At 57.8% G+C, this 17,179-nt stretch overlaps 1 protein-coding gene across 2 annotated transcripts in view; it reads right to left on the reverse strand.

Annotated features, from left to right (window-relative positions):
* Positions 1 to 1,382: 1,382 nt before the first annotated feature.
* The window catches only part of ZMIZ2 (zinc finger MIZ-type containing 2), a 47,641-nt gene continuing 31,844 nt past the window's right edge, over positions 1,383 to 17,179 (reverse strand). The window contains exons 6-19 of one of the 2 annotated variants that reach the window (XM_034761587.1): positions 16,647 to 16,910; positions 15,918 to 16,097; positions 15,391 to 15,456; positions 14,495 to 14,666; positions 13,756 to 13,897; positions 12,737 to 12,947; positions 9,948 to 10,053; positions 8,944 to 9,101; positions 8,559 to 8,626; positions 8,054 to 8,122; positions 6,742 to 6,989; positions 6,066 to 6,238; positions 5,156 to 5,410; positions 1,383 to 3,073 (exon numbers count right to left, since the gene is read on the reverse strand). In XM_034761587.1, coding sequence (XP_034617478.1) covers positions 2,966 to 3,073; positions 5,156 to 5,410; positions 6,066 to 6,238; positions 6,742 to 6,989; positions 8,054 to 8,122; positions 8,559 to 8,626; positions 8,944 to 9,101; positions 9,948 to 10,053; positions 12,737 to 12,947; positions 13,756 to 13,897; positions 14,495 to 14,666; positions 15,391 to 15,456; positions 15,918 to 16,097; positions 16,647 to 16,910 — 2,220 coding nt within the window. In that variant the 3' untranslated portion in view covers positions 1,383 to 2,965. The remainder of the gene's footprint in view (positions 3,074 to 5,155; positions 5,411 to 6,065; positions 6,239 to 6,741; positions 6,990 to 8,053; positions 8,123 to 8,558; positions 8,627 to 8,943; positions 9,102 to 9,947; positions 10,054 to 12,736; positions 12,948 to 13,755; positions 13,898 to 14,494; positions 14,667 to 15,390; positions 15,457 to 15,917; positions 16,098 to 16,646; positions 16,911 to 17,179) is intronic. The other variant, XM_034761589.1, reaches the window with a different exon arrangement.

Below are 17,179 nucleotides of genomic sequence, written 5' to 3' on the forward strand. Positions count from 1 at the left end.
CTGTTGGATTTTCATAAGTCCTCCTGCACTTACTGGGTTCCTTCATTCCAACCTGCTGTCTTACTGTCCTGGTACGGCTGCTGGCAGAGACCACATCCCTCACTCTGCTGAAATCAGGGGCTTCGTGCTTTCTTTTCCTTCTGTCAGATCCTTTCCTGGGAAGATACAGATTGGGATGGCTCCCCCATCAACCAGTCTCTTTGCTCTTTGGATTGCAAGTCACCTTTGGTGTAGCTTAGATGAGACTTATTTGGTACCCAGCAAGTACCAGGGCAGTTAAAAACCCCACAAACAGTTTTGGGTTGGTTTGAGGGTGGAAGATTCAGGGGTCTTATGAGCAGAAAGGACCATTATGATAATCTAATCTAGTTCCTGTAAAATACGGGTCCGAGAACCTCACCCAGGGATTCCTGCATCCAGTCCATATACTTGAGTATATCTTTTAGAAAGACACACCTTGTTAAGACTCCAAGTGATGGAGAATCCACCACATCCCTAGGAAACTGGTCCAGTGGTTAATGGTCCAGTGGTTAATTTCCCCCCACTGTTAAAAACGGGCACCTTTTAATTCTAGTCTAAAAGCTTCAGCTTCGAGCCCCCGGCTCTCTTTCTGCCTTGGAGAGCTCTCTGCGCTCCAAAATCTCCCCGGGTAGATCCCAGCCTGTCAATACCTTCCCTTACAGCTACTCCCCAGATTTTCCATCCCTACTCCCCTCCCAGGTGGGGAGTTGACCTGTCACTTTGCTGCCTTTCATTTCTTCTAGCCCCCAGGGGAGTCACTAGGTGGCCCACGGGGCCAAAGCTGGACCACCAGATGCTTCTGAACGGACCCCGAAATCTTCTTATTTACTTATCATTATTTTTGTATTATTTTCTCTGGAGTCTGGACCTTGGCAATACTTGGATCAAAAAATTTGGTTATTGACAAAAAACATTAGCATTGAAGATATCACTGCTGTGTAACATCTCAGTGACCATCCTCTCCCCATCCAGTTCTCCAGTCTGGACTGGCCCCACTGCACTGACTTCCCATCCCACCAGATTTCGGTTTGACCCAAATCAATCAGGATCACTACAACTTGGGATGCCGTTCCACTTAGCATCTCCCATGCTGCTTCAGCACTAAATTAGCCCACGTTTCTGGCATCTGCTAGCAGGGCTATGTGTAAACTGGACTCTGCATGTTCTTAGCAGAGGGCCAGGGTGAGGGGAGAGATTTGGAACCTGCCCCCCTCTACACTGATTTATTTCTCTCTCTCTGGTGTTCCATGTTAAAGCCACTTCCCGATCAGAGATGTCTGGAGCCTTCTCATCCCTCAACCTGCTCCTATCCTGATCTTGTAATACAAGTTCACCACTTCAGACCAACAGCACATAGGTGATTCAGTGAGCCCCACCAAAAAGAAATCCTTTAATATATAGCGATAATGAAACGGGATACACAAAACTAAACAGTCATCAGCACTCAGACACAGGACTCCAGCCTAAGAAATCCGGCCAGGGACAATGGTTTGGTTTTCCCCCGTCAGGCCGCCTCTGGGACCTGTTCTCCACCACACTGAATTCAGCCTTGGTTGGAGAGGGGCGCTGACTGGGGGTGGAGAGGTGGGGCGGCAGGTTCCAAAACCACAGCGTTTTGGACTGACTCTTTGCTTTGATTTCCGGGGCTGGCTGGGCATGTTGCCATCCTCGGCAGCCAGACCTGGCTTGGGTGGGACAGACATTTCGAATGTGAGGGAAGGGGTCCCGCTCTGGCTGAAGCAGCAGTCTTTGTGGTGCGGGTGGTCCCACATGGAATGGTCTATATTACAAACTAGGGAGCATATGCACATTTATACAGAGGACTCTTGCCCCGGGGCTGGGGGACCCCAGAACTAGACACCAGAGCGACCCACTTGCCTTTAAATATATTGGGTTTGTTTCCTTTAGTGTTTCTAAACTATGTACATCATTGTGCTTGTAGATGACCCATCACCAGATGGAGTCAGTCTGTCAGGGCGTTTGGGGAACTGCCTGGTCTTTCTGACGGACCCAGGTTCCTTTGCTGCTGCTGCTGCAGTCCCGGGGAAAGGAATGGAAGAGGCTTTCCAGACCTCCCCCCCCCCCCCCCACTTCCACTGCAATTCATCATTGGCCCAACCCTGCTGAGCAGGGAGCGGAGGTGGATCTCCAAGCATGCTCCTGTGATGTTCTGACACTCCCAGAGATGGCAGGGAGCCAGAGCACATAAGCACTGTGGGGAGCCCTGAAGCCAACTCGGTGCTGTGCCCATCTAGGAGCTGGGATGGGTGGAGACGGCTTCTGGAGGCCTTCAAAGGCAATGCTGTGTCTGCTTCGCCAGGCCCTGGGAGTGAAGCTCATACTGGGCTCCATGGCTCTCTGCTTTCCTTCAGCACATGTCCCCAATGGCCTTAGGCTGTGCGGCAATGTACACAGAGGTGCCAGTCTCCATCCTGAACCTCCATGCACCCAGGCAGAGCTGAGCATCCTAGAGCCAGCAGAGGAAGCCAGGGGGAGGCTGGGTGCCACCAGCCCCATTCCAAGAAGTTGCTCCGCTTTGTTCTTCTCCAGCTGTGGTTTGTAGGACACCTCCAGGGCCAATCAGTGAGGCCAGTACACCCAGCATGTTGGTGACCTGGCACGTTAGCATAGCCCGAGTGCGTCTGTGTCACAGAGGCTCCAGGAACGGTCTGAGAGGGCCATCTCCATTGCACGGGAAGGATTCCCAGAGCCAGCTGCTCCAGGGTCCCTTTTGTGGGGCAGGTTCTGAGAGTTCAGACAAGGGGGTTATTGTCCAGGCCAAAGTCCTGGGCTGCCTCAGCCCTGGTCCTTGCCCAGTGCAGAGGAGAGGCGCGTGTCTGGGAAGCTGTGGGATGGATGAGTGTGGAGGTGCCTCAGGGCGGAGGCAAGGACAAGGGCATGGAGGGCCTTTGGGCCTGGTGGCTGCGTTCTACCGGGGATGGCTTCAGTTGTTCTCAAACAGGGAGAGCAGGTCGTCGTTGCTGTTGTTGGGGAGATCTGGTGGGCCCAGGTAGGAGAGCAGCTCGTCGGGGTTTGTCAGTTCGGGAAGAAGCTAAGGGCAAGAAACAGAACGAAATTACTAGGGCACCCTGGGCCCAGAGAACGCCACGCAGGAGGCCCATAGCCAGCAACAACCCGCCCAGCGCCCTGGGGAAAAGCCAGAGCCGAGGGTGCTGCTCTGGAGAAAGTAAATGGCACAGCCACAAAAGAACCCAGGAGCCCTGACTCCAGCCCCGGCTCTAGAACAGACTCCTAATCACAGGTGACCTTTCCTCTCCATGAAGCCAAGCTCTGGGCTATCCCCTCTCCACCCTTGCATTGCCACATGGAGAGATCAGCTTCTGATCAGGCACACCACTAGACTCCAGAATTTGGAAGCTGCCCTCCAGCCCTCTGTTGGGGCCACACCATGACCTCCTCCCCAGGCTACAAAACACTACCCAGGACGGGACGTTTGGCCCCATCTCACCCAGCCTGGCATATCAGGTGACAGCTGGTGCGAGGGCCCAAGGCTGCCCAGAGAGCTGTGGTGAGCCAGTGTTGCCCAGTTTGCTCTGGGCATGGCAGGTCAATGGATTTCTTCAGCCTGGTTTTGAAAACCCAGCAGGAGTAACTGCTAGCTGAGCACCTATGGAGCAGAGGGGGATGGGCTGGGAAGAAGGGCTGTAGCCTCCAAGTCCCTGCCCCACACAAGCCATGTGGAAAGGTTACCGTTTTTGGTCAGCCCCCAAAATAGCCAGCAGCTGCAAACTCTCCTGCAGGGAGATCAGGAGCCAGAGGGTGGGGGCAGGCTATTCCCCCAGTGCTGGGACCTTCCCCACTAACACCACGGTCCCCATGTCCAGTCACAGCCCCCTGGGAAAACAATGCCAGCTCCCAGCAGAGAGGGGGCACCTTGATCTAAAGCTAGATCAAGCAGCTGATGTGTTTGGCAGTCCCTCCCCGGCCAGGGGCAAGGGAGACTCCCAAGCCCCGGGGGCTCCTGGTTCAGAGCGAGCTCAGAGCGACTGTGAACAGTGGCATGTGGTGCTGCAGGGCTGGGGAGAACTGGGTCCCTGCTGGGGCACGGATCTCTAGAGCGATGACGCGTCTGGGGCAGGCAGAAGCCAAGAGCTGAGCCCCACGGTGCACTAATGAGACACCTGTGCAGCGGGGGAAGGCGACAGGAAATTCCAGCTGCTGTAGATGGTTCTGGGTTCAGCTGGCTGGGCAGAGTGGGATTAGCGCTGGCTGGAGGCCTGAGACAGCGCAGCGCCCAAGGGGTGGCAGCCTCGCCAATGAAAGGGAGGTCTCTGAGCAGACATAGGAAGGGAATGCACAAAGGGAAAAGCATGAGGAAGCACTGGCTATGTGCATGCCTCCTCTTCCCCCGCCCCTCTAATGCAGCACCAGCCGAGTGGACCTCACACCCCTGACCTACTGCCCAGAAGAGTCCGACGGGGGGATGGGATGGGGATCAAGCCTCATTCCCAACCCAAGACGATCTGTGCCCCAGCCCTGAGGCCATAAGTCCTGCAGCCAGGAAGCCTTCGGGGAAGCCGGTGGGAGCCAGACCACGTGGAGAACAAACCATACCCTCCGCGGGAACTGTGTGGCGAAGGCACTCGACTGCACTCCCGGAGAGCGTGGCTCAGAGTCTCACACCTCCAGCTGCCCTGTTGCAAGGTGGGGGCAGATCCATCAAGCTAGGGCAGTTCAAGGGGGTCGGCCATGAGGCTGGCTGCATCGCCGCTTCACATACCACTGGATCTGAAACTGACTTGCCTTAAGTGGCGCGGGGGAACTTCGAAGAGCACATGTCCCTGCAGCCCTCCTGCCCTGAGCATGTGGGGATTTTCACTTCAATAGCAGGGGGCACTGAGCTGGGCTCTTTGGCACACAAGTTTCTCAGACCCCATCCCCAGTGAGCATGGGAGCCAGGTGCCAGTGGGCTCAGCCAGTAATGGGCCCAGGCACTGTTGGCTAATCACAGAACTGGGCCTCAGTCTGGAAGGTCCCTGCAACTAGTGCAGACCGGTGCCTCAGGGCTTCCCCTGCCCTGCTTAGAGAAAGAAGATTCAGTGCGGGGGGGAGTGCAGCCCCACACACTAGTCCCGGAGCTGGGCAGCGCACACTCAGGAGTCAGGTTACTTACATCGAGGGAAGGCTCTGGCCCGTCCCCAGCTCCCGGCATGCCCGGCTGCCCCACCATCCCAGACCCAGGGTTAAAGGCAAGATCCCCTGCATGCGCTGGACCCCCGGATCCCGCCTGCCCAATGGGCTGCCGGGACTGCGGGGGGGGAGGGTTCCGATGATGGAGCTGCTGTCCCGACTGGCCACTGAGGTTGGGGTTATGAAGCCCCTGTTGCACAGGATTGTGGGATGGATCCATCCTGCCAGATGGAGGCATCTGAGAAAGAGGAAGAAAATCTGGCAATGAGAAACCATTCTCTGAGGTGTGGAGTGGCCAGGCCTGAAGCAGGACCCAGTGTCACGCCCAAGGCCATACTGACACCCAGAATACACGCCTGCCCTCTTAACACCCCCACAAACATGCCACTGACATACACCCTGCCCCACACTCCCCTCACAACCACCCGTGGCCCTCATGGAGCCTGGTATTTTACAGCTGATGTGAACACGCAGAATGGTACCCCTGCATTCCCATCTTCCCGAAGAGCCTGCCACACTGCCCCCTGTGGGGTGCAGGCCGCGGCAAAGCGAGGTGCTCTCTCACTCACCAACTTCTGGAGATTGGGCCCTGGTTCTGGCTCTCCTGCACCAGATGGCAAATAACCACGCCCGCTTCAGAAACCCACCAATCAAAGGACAGGATGCTATTGGGCAAGGCAACATGCTGCCAAGCAGCCTGGGCATATCCAGTGAACCAGCTGCGAGCTGGCACAAACACTAGTGAGGAAGCGCAGCATCCTGCCAGCTCCACTGCTCAAGGGCCTGGGAGGAACAGCTCCCACAGACAGAGGTGGGGTCACCCCAGCCACAGGGAGAGCACCCCCCTCCCACACACACACAGTCCTTGCCCCCTCCAGGGAAGCCCAGCTGACCTGTCCGGTGATGGAGGGAGCCGGTGGCTTTTCAGGGGTCAGGAGGCTGCTGGGAATGTCCGATTGGTAGGAGATGGGGGGAGGCCCTGGAGTGAATTCGTTTAACGTTGGGGTGCCGGGGTTTGTGGGAGGGAACGAGTCCGGGAAACTGCCGGGGCCGGAGAAGCTGGAACCTGTGAAAGGAAACCCTGTCAGAGCAGAACCAGGTGTGCCAGGGTGGGGCGGGGAGCTCTGAGGAAGGACACCCATGGGCAGTTCCCTAGGAATCCCATCACGAGCTGCTGGGCACACACAGCTCCAGGGCGTCTCCCTGCACTTCATCCAGCAGCAGGGTCCTCTTGGCCACCCTGCCCTGCCTGCTCCCCCAAAAGGAAGCCAGTGGAGACCCCTTCTTTGTCCCTTCCCTCTGGTCAGAGGCCCCCGTTCCTGATGCCTAGCCCATCCCTCCACCCAAAGGCCCCATTCCCTGCTCCTTGCCTGCCCCCTACCTGAAGGCCCCATTCCCTGTCCCCAAACTTGAAGACCCCATTCCCTGCCCCCCCACCTGAAGGCCCCATTCCCTGCCCCCCCACCTGAAGGCCCCATTCCTTGCCCCCTTGTCCGTCCCCCTCCCCGACCTGAGACCCTCTCTCCCCTTCCCCCCAGCCCAGAGGCCCAGTCCCCCCCAGTCACTCACTCTGGCTGCTGTAGTCGCTGGTACTGCCGCTGGTGGGCGGGGGCTGCAGGGGCGTGAATGGTGAGGAGCCGGGGCCCAGGGCGGCGATCATCTCCATGACATTGGGCATCACCATGTGAGTGGGGCTCATGGTCCGGCAGCGCTTCAGCACAGGGCCGTCCTGCTCCTCCTTGATGTGGATGTCGGGCTTGATGGGTACTGGCTTCCAGCTGCACGTGGGGTCGATGGTGATCTCCTCATAGTCGGAGCTGGGTGGGCACAGAGGGGCAGGTCAGGGCGGGCAGAGCTCACACACCTGCGGGGACTGCCAGGGCCCCTGACATCAGCCAGCCTGGGGCAACCAGGCTATTGCTGCAGCAGCCCTGGGCGTGGCAGCTTTCCAAGAGGGGTGAGGAAGGAGCATGGTGGCCTGCATCCTGGCAAAGCCCTCCAGAGACCCCTGTCGCCTGTGCTGGGAGCTGCTCTGGAGTTGGCCTCTCCCTTCCTGGGGGTGGGCCGGACCTGTTCCCTGAAGTCCCTGGGTTTAGCTGGGCAGAGGAGTCAGCAGAGCAGGGCTGGCATGATGAGGGCTGTGGGAGCAGGGCCGGCAGGGGGCTCTGTACAAGGGGCGGCTGCAGGCAGGGCCCAGCCTTCCCAGCCTCTAGTGCTGGTCTGTCCTGTTAGTCATGGGGAAGGGCCAGTTCAAGAGCTGCAGGGACTGGAGCCCTCTGTCAAGATGCAGCCTTCCCCCAAGTCTGCCCCAGGCTGTGCTGGAGGGACCCCTCTGGCGGTGGAAGAGGAGGGGTGTCCAGCGCTCTCTGCTGAGGCTGCTAAGATGGGACTTTTAGCTGGACACACCCAGCCACTGCCTGAACCCTGCACTGGGCCCTGGGGACAGGCACAGCCCAGCACTCAGCTCAGTCTTGTTCTGGGGTCCCCCGGGAAAACGTATTGTTCCCCTCTCCCACTAAGCAGGGTCTCTGGAGAGCACTGCAAGGTGCTCTGTCCCACAAGGCACAGCTCTCCCATCCCTTGGGCTCCCACCCAGAGCTGTCCATTCCCCAGGAGTCCCTACCGACCCCACCCAAGTCATGTGCTGCCCGGATGTCCCTCCACTGCACTGGACGGGGGGAGGGCAGGGGGCAGGTCAGGGGTCTCCAGAGCAAATCCCCTAATCGGCCTGGCTTTTGGGGGGGGGGGGGGGGCAGGTTGTGCCCCCAGACAGCCACTAACTCCACCAGCTCTCTCTCTCTCTGGCACACATCTGCCCTCTGGTGGCGAGAGGGAAACACAACAGTGCAGCACAGTGCGGGAACTCAAGCAGGGCACTTACTTCTGAATGTAGATCAGGATCCCCAGCATGTACTGATCCACCTCTAGTCCTTCCAGTAGGGCTGTTTTACTGAGGACAAGACAAGGGAGGGGTCTGAGAACGGAGCCCAGTCACACCATTCAGCTCCTCGTAGGAGCTGGGGACTCAAATCCAAAACAGCATCCACAGCCAGAGGAACCTAGTACTGCTCCCCTCCCCCCACAAACCCCCTGGGCCCTGAGAGTGGGTCAGAAAGCACTGTACAAAGGTGGATTGGTATCTTTATCCCCGTTATACAGAGGGGGAAACTGAAGCACAGAGAGGGCAAGTCCCAGGTCACCCAGCAGAAGAGCTGCACGTAGGACCCAGTTCTCCAGCTTCTCAGCCCCCTGCTCTGAGCACTAGACTTTGCTACACTGGTGCCGCTCTCCCCTGCCCCGTGACAGCAGTTCAGCCGGAGTGTGAGGAGGTGGGGAGTGGGGGGGGTTAGTCTAGGCTGCCCACTCCACAGAGCACGACCACTCACTTGCAAACAGGACACCGCCACGTTCCCCTCTCGCAGTTCAGCTGCAGGTAGGACTCCAAGTCGAAGCACTGAGCAGGGAGAGAAAGTGAGACAAGCAGTCACCCTGGTGGTTGGGGGTGGAGGGGGGAGAAGGCAGCAAAGTGCTGCCTCCAGGTGGCAGGGAGAGAGACAGCCCAGGCACTGGGCTAGCAGCCTAGCCTTACAATGTCCTCAGTGAGGGGTCTCCCACCCCTTCCCTGGAAAGACTCTTCTGCCGCCTGAGAGATCTCACTGCCATTCTGTCCCTTTTTCACTAGTCAGAGCCCTTTATTTCTGGTCCTCTCAGCATGTGCCTGAGCCCAGACGCCTGGCGGGGAGCACAAGCAGTGTGGGGCTGGGGTCTCACCTGTATGTGCCTGCAGTCATGCCCTCGGGCAGGGAGCTGGATTCTCCGGAAGGTGATAGGACACTTCAGCGACACCTTGATAGCTGTCTGCTCCACGCCATCCTCCCCATTGGGACCTGGAGTCCCTGGGATCGTCCCGCTGCTGAAGTTTCGCTTTACTAGGTATTGAGAGGGAAAGGCCATTGAGAACAGCACCGTCGCTTCCTGGGGAGCTGGGCTCAGGCGGAGGAAGGTTCCAGGCCTGGGGAGCCAGCCTGCCAGGAAGCTGCACAGCCCCTCACTCCAACCCCTTAGGAAGACTTGCTTCACATGGCAGGGCTGGGAGGGAAGACCAGCGGGGGGCTAGTTAGAGTGGGGGGGGCTTGTGCAGAGTTAACAGGTAGTGCTGCGACCAGGCCTTGCTGCTCTTATGGGTCAGCTGGTGGCAACTCAGGCTGGGGGTGTGTGTAAGTGCTGGTCACCACTAGGGTGCCCCCTGGTGATCAAAGGCATGCACGCCACCCCTGGTACAAGGAATTGGAATGTCAAGGGTCAGACGCCCAGATGTGTATGAACTGCACTAGCCCATTGCGATTGGCACCTGAGCCAGCAGGAGGGGAGAGCCCTTAGGAACACACCAGCTGGGCTTGGATGGGGGAGCACTGACTGGTGCCCTAATTACTAGCTCCTTGCCCTCCTCTTTGCCTTTCACCCGAGGATCTCCAAGCTCCTTAGTCACTAATTGACTGTGTGGCAGCTCAGTATCATTATCTCCATTTAACAGTTGGGGAAACTAAGTCACAGAGGAGGGCAGGGGCATGCCCAAGGTGAGAACCCAGGAGTCCTGACTCCCAGTCCCTTTCTCTAACTATAAGCCCACAAAGACAGAACCCAGCGCTGCTTGGAGTTCCTCCTTCCAGCTCCCATCCACAGCAGCTCCAACAGGAGCACTGCCCACAGGGCTAAGGCCTCCAAGCTCATGACACGTCAAAGGAGCCATCTTGCGGCCCAACGGGAGCACTCACTTTTGGTGATGCAGTGCTCGGCTGGTAGCAGGCGCTTCTTTATTAACCCTTGCAGCACTGACCGAACGGAGGGCCGGTGCACCAGCTGCAGGACAAAGAGGTGAGACTGCAAAGAGGAGGGGAGAGAGGTTAGCTGGGCCGGGAGAGGGCGAGCATTTGTGCGTGTGCACAAATCAGACCAGCGTTGCCATGCCTCTCCCCCAGTGCCCCCAGGCTTCCATATCCACATCTATCGATTGCACCAGTAGATCCCCAGGGCTCTGCACAAGAATCCCAGCCAACAGGCTCCACTGAACTGTCTCGTTGAGCCTTCTAGTGTGTCTGGAGTCCCTGGCCCTTTTAAATGGCCACCCACACTCCTAATGACATGGCTATAGACTGTGTCCAGTATACGTGGTCAGGGTCACCCTGCATCTCATCCCTAAAGGCTGAGCAGAGCTTTCCCAGCTACTTGGAGGCTGAACCCAAAGCCCCTTCTAGGGGGACATTATGGGTGGCAGCAGTAGTGCCACCTAGGATTAAGGTTGCTCGACACTTCCCATTCTAAGACCCCTTTTTTAGCTATTTATAACTTTGCCAAATGTTAACTGCTCAGGCTGAACTTTTCCACACCGAGAGTCTGCTTCAGGCTGCATTTTCTGGGCAAGTTTCAGCGAAAAGGGCTCAGCTGTTTCCAAGACCAAGACTAGGGAATAACACCTCATTTTGCCCATGGCCAAAAAACTCTTGCAAGCATTTCGCTGAGAAGCTCTAGCACCCCTATGCTTTGGGGCGAGGGTTAAAACATGACAAGGGGTTGCCCTCTGGTATAAGCAAAGTGCACAGGCAACCTACATTGAGGAATTTCCTAGCTTTTGAGTACTTGACTTTTCAACCTTAATGTTCTTTTCACACGAGGTGTGGGGTTTTTTGGTGTTGATTTTTTTTGGTTTTGTGGTTTTTATTGTAATATGCCATTGGAACATCCGACCAAGGGTTGGGATGAATTCTCCGTCACCGGCAAGGTTTCAATCATGATTGGCTGTTCTGCTAAAAGATCTGCTCTAGTTCAAACAGGAATTAATTCAGGGCAGTCCTATGGCCAGTGTTATGCCAGAGGTCAGCCTAAATAATCCGAGTGGTCCCTTCTGGTTCAATAAGCTGTGAATTTAGGTTCTCTCTCATAGTCTGCTCCAGGGAACACAGAAATCCAATTCTGGTTCTTCCCCTCTCTCCCAGAGTCCAGGCTGTGACTTCTGGAATACCTGCCCCAGAGGTCAATCCACCTACCCCAGGATGCACTGTATCTCCAGCGGATAGGGCTGCCATGCTGCTGGACTAGCCAAACTTGGTTAGTCAGGGCTAGATTTTCTGTTGGGGGGTGGTGCATGCTGGGAGTAAGGAACCAATTGGGAACCATCCCAACCATTAATAATCTTTTGCCCTTCTCTGGTGCCTTTAAATGGTGGAGCTCAACATGCTTTAACTAAGCAAGCCTGGAAGGTAAGTTTAGTGTGCACATGGCTTAGGCCACACTCCTTCCCAGAGCTAGGAACAGAACTAAGGAGTGAGTTCCCATCTCTAACCATTACTCCACCCTCCCTACTAACGCCAGGGCTCCAGCTCAGGACTCCTGGATCGGACTGCTCTGCTCTAACCAGCAGACCACACTGTCTCCAATAGGCGAAGGTACGGGTGCCCCTCTGGGATGCTGCTGGATGGAGCATGTGGATGCTGTGAGATACAGGTGCCCTTGGGAGGCCATGCCCACATCTCCTGGCCTGGCAGAGATGGTGTGTGGTGTCTGGCCTCTGACTGGCCGTGGTCAGGAAATTGGTTTTTATTCCCATGAAAAATCTTGGGTTTTCGTCAAAAAAATGAAAACTAAAATATTTCAATTTGGTAATGCTGCTGTGGTGCCTCATAGGAGTTCAGGTGCCTCATGCTCTCATTCTCTATGGGCTGGACTTCAGTTTCTCTGCTTGATGAAGGCAGGTGGTGGTATCATGGGAGTCCCTGGGCTGTGGTGCATCATGGGAAAGCGAGTCTGGCTCGGGAACCTGGCCCTTAGAGTAGAATGTTGCATAAGAGGAAAATGAACTACAACTCCCATGAGGTGTGGCAGCAGCATTGTCGAATGGAAACATTCAGCATTTGTTTCTTTGATGAAAAATCAAAAATGGAACCAGGCGATAGACCAGAGCAGATCTTTTAGCAAAACATCCAACCTTAATTTAAAAAATGTCAGTGATGGAGAATCCACCATGAGCCTTGGGAAATTGTTCCATTGGTTAATTACTCTCACTGGTAAAAATTTACACCTTATTTCCAGTCTGAATTTGTCTAGCTTCAACTTCCAGCCAGTGGATCATGTTAGACCTTTCACTGCTAGACTGAGGAGCCCATTATTAAATATTTGTTCCCCACATAGGTACTGACAGACTGTGATGAAGTCACCTGTTAGCCTTTTTGTTGTTGTTGAGCTAAACAGACTGAATTCTGTGAGTCTCTCACACTCAGGCACGTTTTCTAATCCTTTAATCATTCTTGTGGCTCTTCTCTGCCCCCTCTCTAATTTATCAACACCTCTCCTGAATTGTGGGCACCAGAACTGGACACAGGATTCTAGCAGCGGTCGCACCAGTGCCAAATGAGCAGGACTGGGCCCACGGTGTGATATAACTTTACAACAAGCATGTGTGCACACATATACACACACACACGCTTGTGTGCATCTGGCAGGCTCTGTGAGCTTGTCAGTCCGTGCATGTACTCGAATCTGGGCAGGGAGGGGAGTGCAGGTCACTTACACAGCAGCAGGCGGTGACGGTTATCTGGATGGTGTTCCTCCCGGGCTGGCACACCTGCTTCAGGTAGAGGGGCTTGTGAGAAGTCTTGTTGTCTCCCCGCTCGATAGTCAGGGGCGTGGCATTGACACTGACCTGGACTGAGGCCGGCCAGTTAGTGTTCATCTGTCGGTCCTCGTGGTGGTAGCATTTGAACTGGAGCTCCAGGTCAGGCCTTGGGCAGGAGGAAAGCTAGCTGAATGACCCCAGAGAGTTCTTTGGACGGGCCGAGGATGGTGTAGAGGGAAATAGGCTAGGAGCCTGTGGAACAGGGACTCAGGGTAGCTCCAGGGCCAGGGGCGGGGCATCGGCCAGGTTCTCTCCATTGCCAGAGAGAAGGCAGACGGGATGGGGTTGTGACTCAGCGGTGAGGATCCTAGCTATGAAGGGGCCAGAGGGCAGTGCCTTGGGGTGGAGGGACCAGAGGGTGATGGTTGGACTGGGGGGTGGGCAAAGGAGCAGACGCAGCTGTGGGGAGGCCTGCCCCTAGGGGGATGCCAAAACTGCTGCACAGCCAGGAGGGCCAGGCCCCATCCCGGTGCCAGGACTGCCCCGGTGCTGGGTCAGGCTGCATCTCCACCAGCAGGTGTGAGAGCGGCCAGGCCAGTGTGACGATGACCCAGAGTCGTAACAAGGAATTTTTGCACCTGAGGCAAGGGCCAGCTTCAGGCTCTTCGGCAGCAATTCGGCGGCGGGTCCCTCCGTCCCTCTTGGAGGGAAGGACCTGCCACCGAATTGCCGCTGTCACTGAATTGCCGCCGAAGAAGCGGCGGTGGTAGAGCTGCTGCTGAAGCACCGCCGATTGTGTTTTTTTTTTTTCTCCGCGCCGCTTGGGTGGTAGAGCTGCGCCTCTCCGCTTTGCGTGCCTGTGGCAAATGCCTCACTTGCCTCGCCCTTGTTACGGCACTGCGAAGACCCCAGTGGGATGGGGGGGCCCTGCGGGGTGAGGGGGGCTGCGAGCGGAGCCAAGGGGGAGGCCTCACCTCAGCATCAGCGTCTTGTAGACAGAGTCACGGAGCTGGAAGACGTGGTTGCTGACGGCCAGGTTGTGCTGGAGGCGGAAGGGCTCCAGGACCACCCCGTCCCGCACAGGGAAGGTCAGGCGCAGCTCCTCGCACGGGTTGCCTGCGGTGGGGGGAGGAGGGCTCAGGCTGGGGGTGGGCCAGCGGTGCAGGGCCATGGGCACCGGCAGGCACCGCACCCGCAGCACCACAGGCACCAGCTGCAGGGGGTGCCAGGCCATGGGGCCGGCCTGGAGCCCCCTGCCCCTTCCTCCCCTCCCGAACATGATCAGGGGGCAGCGTCCTGTCCTCCCCTCTTTGGGTGGAGCCCCAGATGCCCCTCCCCCTCTGCTAGCTCCTCCCCCAACCTGATTCCACCTCCCCAACTGCCATGGAACCCCCAGTCCCTCAATGTTCCATCTGCCCCTTTAGGGGCCATGCCCCCCAAGCTCCATCCCGGCTCAGAGAGACAGACCCCTGTGCTGTTCCCCCTTGCCCTGTGGGCCGGGAGCCGCCATGTCCATGTCTAGCGATGCCGCGGAGCAGCCAGGGTCTCAGCCCAGGAGCTGCTGCGTTTCCCCCTCCTCTGGATTCATCCCCTCAGCCCCACGCTCTCTGCAGCACCCATGGGTGATGGGCCCGGGTGCCCAGCTGGTGAGGAAGGCACTCCTCTGCTTCCGGCGCCCAGGCTGGATCCCAAAGTCCTGCAGATGGGACTCACCCGAAGGCGACGGGTGCAGTGAGCTGATGCTGGGCTTGATGTCTGTCAGGAAGGGAGACTTGACGTCCTGCCCTGGGGACATGTATGGCGGGATGGTGCTTCCGGGCGTCATGGGCGGTGTGGGGTTCCCGGGCAGCGGGGAGCTGGGGTAGCCAGGCATAGACCGACCAGGCTGCAGGGAGACAAACACAGCGTGGCCGTCAGAGCAAGCCCCACCCGGCCTTTGGGGGAACCCGACCTTTAGCATAGGGGGCGCGTCCCCTTAGGGACTAGGAGGGGAACAGGAAATATGGGGGAAGTGGGAGGGAGGTAGAGGTAGGGGGCCTGCTCCTCTGGGCAGAGATGCCAAGGAAAGAGGGAGGCTGGGAGACCCCTGGAGTGCAGGGAGAGCTACCAGTGCCTCTAGAATTTACTTGGCATGCCCATGAGTAACCTGCCAGATAAGCCAGGGGACTCGGGGTTGGAACAAGCACGCCCCTGGGGCAGCACTGGGTGATAGCATCTGGGGGGCAGAGTGGGCGGAGTTCCAGGGGACAGGACTGGCGGGAAGCTGCAGAGCAGGTGCAATACTGGCGGGCAGAGCAGTTGTAGTAGAGTGGACACAGTACTGGGAAGGCAATGCTGGGGGATGGAGGGGATGCAGGACTGGCAGGTAGCACCATCGGGGCAGAGAGGACACCATACTAGGATGGTAGGACCCGGGCGGCACAGCGGGTATAGTACTGGGAAGCAGTACTGGGGTTGGGGTGCAGAGCAGGTGCAGTAATGGGGCAGTACCAGGGGAGGCAGAGCGGACGCAGAAACAGGGGGCAGTACTGGGTGCAGAGCAGGCCTGGCTGCCCCTTAGGTCCCAGAGCAGGGAGGTGCCAGGGCTGGCCCTCGGTGTGGTGACTCACCCCGTTCATGGAGGCCTGGCTGTAGCTGGTGAAGCTGGCATTCTGCCCATTGAACTGGTCAGTTGGCTGGGAAGAAGATGACCCCAAGGCACAACTTTAGAGGAGCATCCCAGTCCTCAGATTTCAGCCCTCCCCAGACCCACTAGACTGGCCTCCTCACCCCATCCTGGGGGGGCCTCATCTTGGGGTGTAGGCAAGGAGCCATGGGGTACGGGAGAGGATGGTCTTGGGGCTAAAGCTTGAGCCTGGGAACCAGGACTCCTGGGCTCTTTTCCCAATTCTGCCTTGCTGGCTCAACCCAGAAAAGCCCATTGGGCCCTCTCTACAATGGGGTTCAGCTGTGGGAGACAGAGGGTTAACTCCCCAGAAGCTCCTGGAGCAGGGGGCACTGGAGCAATTGGGGGTGAGGGGCAATTTTAAGACAATGTGCTCCCCCCAGTAGAGGCTGCCGTATCCTACCCCGTACAATGCCCCCCAACACCCTCCCCACATATAGTCTCTGCAGCATTATCCTGACAGTTAGGTACCTTGTAGTATGGTCCGGTGGAGCCAGAGGTGGAGAGGTACTGGCCCATTCCTTGCTGCATGGGCATCCTGTGGCCAGGATATGAAGGGGACGGGGCAGATGGCTGGGGTGCGCTGGGGGCATACTGGGCAGCTTGGGTGGGATACTGAGCCCCCTGAATGTACTGCTGCCCAGGGTAACCCTGAGAGGGAGAGAGAAGATGGCATCACAGCCCTGAAAGCAGGAAGAGCGGAACCCCCCATGCAGCCACCTCTGGGAGGCCAGCACAGAGGTGATGCATCGCTCACTGCCTAGCAGTGCTGAGCAAGACTCCAGAAGAGCCATGCCCACTAGTCGGCTGAGTCGCCCCAGTCAGGCTTGAAGCTGAGAGCTAGGAGCCTCGCTGAAAATGCTGCCTCCCTCAGCACCATTGAGTGCCTCCACCCTGGGGGAGGGAGTTTGTGGGGCCTGCAGTAGCTCCCCCTCCTCTAGCCCCGGGGAACTCTCGGCTTATCACTTTTGGCAAGCTCAGGGTTAAAGCTGGGCATCAGGTCTCTCCTGAGGGGACAGAAGAGGTTCCAGAGCTGCAGAGCTCCCAGCCTCCCCAGGCAGGAGCCAGGCCCAGGACCCCTCCTTGGGCAGCGGCAGGCTGGGTCCCAGCATGAGGGGTCACTCTGGGCTGTTTAAATGCAATGGGACACAAATCCCCTGCCCACTGGTCATGTCGGCCTCATCCCTGCTTCGTACTCACGTCACTGGAATATGCCCTCTTGACCCCCTGCCGGGGGATCTGCTGGCTCTGTGGGGGCCCGGGGTACCCATGCTGGGGCAGCCTCTGTCCTCCATACAAGGGGGTCATGCCAGGGGCCCTGGCGGGGTTCATGCTCATAGGAGACATTGCTGAAGGGCCCATCACGCCCCCCATGCTGGCAGGGTTCATCCCAGTTGGCACAGTGGGTCCACGGGGGCCCGAGTGAGGCAGGAACTGGCTGTTAAATGGCTGCCCGGCCCCCATCTGGAGAAATAAGTAAAGAGATCAGAACCACTTGGAAAGGAAACAAAGCACATGGGGCACTGCAACAATTCCTGGTTCACACCCTAGCACTCAGCACTGCCGAGGTGGCCAGCACCAAACCCCATCACTGACCCCCGCACATCCAGCACCCATCACTGAAACACCTCCCTGCACCCATCACTGACCCCCCCCCCCCCCCCCCCCCCCCCCCCCCCCCCCCCCCCCCCCCCCCCCCCCCCCCCCCCCCCCCCCCACCCCCCCCCCCCCCC

This window comes from Trachemys scripta, chromosome 2 (genome assembly GCF_013100865.1).
Source record: "Trachemys scripta elegans isolate TJP31775 chromosome 2, CAS_Tse_1.0, whole genome shotgun sequence".
Taxonomy (NCBI): domain Eukaryota; kingdom Metazoa; phylum Chordata; order Testudines; family Emydidae; genus Trachemys; species Trachemys scripta.